The 1,060-nt window shown below is 55.4% G+C and overlaps 1 protein-coding gene across 1 annotated transcript in view; it reads right to left on the bottom strand.

Annotated features, from left to right (window-relative positions):
• Positions 1–845: 845 nt before the first annotated feature.
• Positions 846–1,060, bottom strand: part of CTSH (cathepsin H) — a gene marked incomplete at its 5' end in the record, with an annotated part of 5,375 nt that continues 5,160 nt past the window's right edge. The window contains one exon of the mRNA XM_010190204.1: positions 846–921. Within this exon, the coding sequence (XP_010188506.1) occupies positions 846–921 (76 nt within the window). The remainder of the gene's footprint in view (positions 922–1,060) is intronic.

Below are 1,060 nucleotides of genomic sequence, written 5' to 3'. Positions count from 1 at the left end.
GGTAGTTGCCGTGCCGCCTGGTAGTTCCCGCTGCCGCCCCGCCCCTCGCCTCAAAATGGCGGCGCGCAGTTAAGGATTTAAAGCGGGTTAGAAAAGCAAATGTTTAAGGTTTTAACGCTTTGTGTCCTCTCGCCGCTCGCAGGAGCTGTGTCAGGAGAGCGGTGTCCCCCCCCCAGCAATCCCCGGGGTCAGAAAACGTAGATATGGAATCCCGCCCCCCGTACCTGTGCAATAACGCGGAGACCACACCGGTGATGAGTCGTCTTTATTCAGGCAGTGGCCGATTTTACCGTGAAATAACGCACAACGTACTGACAGCCTTCTCTCGCCATCAGGTGTCTGTAAACCTTTGACACACCTTGATTTCTTCATTGAATCATGCAAGAAAATCATTCTCCATCTTTCCTGCATTAAAACACTCTATTTTAATACAAAAAAAATACTAAAGCCATTCGATTAAAATAGGTAAGACTTTGAAATCACAGCACTCGTCTTCAGGGAAAATTCTTCAAAGAAAAATTTAAAAAATCCCTGTTGTTTCCATCCGTTGGCTGGGACACGGCCGCCCTCAGGACGGGGGCGCTTGGCTTTTTTTTCCATGTGGCATTGCCCGGGTCCGAGGCCGCTGCCCCACAGCCGGGAGGAGGGGGCTGAGTCCGGCGCTTGCTTTTGGCCGGGGACAGGAGCGTGGTTCTGCACCGCGAGGTGTGTGCGCGTGAGGGGTCTGCCTGCGGTGACGACCTCCAGCAGGGTGGTGCTCCACGTGGCTCGTTTCAGCGTCCAGAAGTGCCTGAACGACCTGTCCTGGCTGTTCTGTGCCCGCTGCCCCAGCCTGCGCTCTCCTCTCACACCTGCGGCACCGGGTAGGACGCACAAGCAGCAAGGCCGCACATGTTCTTGCCTCGTTCGATAAGGAAATACCTACAAAGGGAACAAAACGCGTACGAGTGAGCGCTCCCTCCTCCAGCAGGGTCAGCACGACAGGTACCAGCGTGAGGCGACCGCTCACTACTTCTTGTGCCAGCGCAAGGGGCAGATCCCTGTGCCAGAGCTGTCACTG

This window comes from Mesitornis unicolor, unplaced genomic scaffold (genome assembly GCF_000695765.1).
Source record: "Mesitornis unicolor isolate BGI_N332 unplaced genomic scaffold, ASM69576v1 scaffold34648, whole genome shotgun sequence".
In the NCBI taxonomy this organism is placed as follows: domain Eukaryota; kingdom Metazoa; phylum Chordata; class Aves; order Mesitornithiformes; family Mesitornithidae; genus Mesitornis; species Mesitornis unicolor.
The sequence above is the reverse complement of the archived record's forward strand: the minus strand, read 5'-3'. Positions and strand labels throughout refer to the sequence as shown.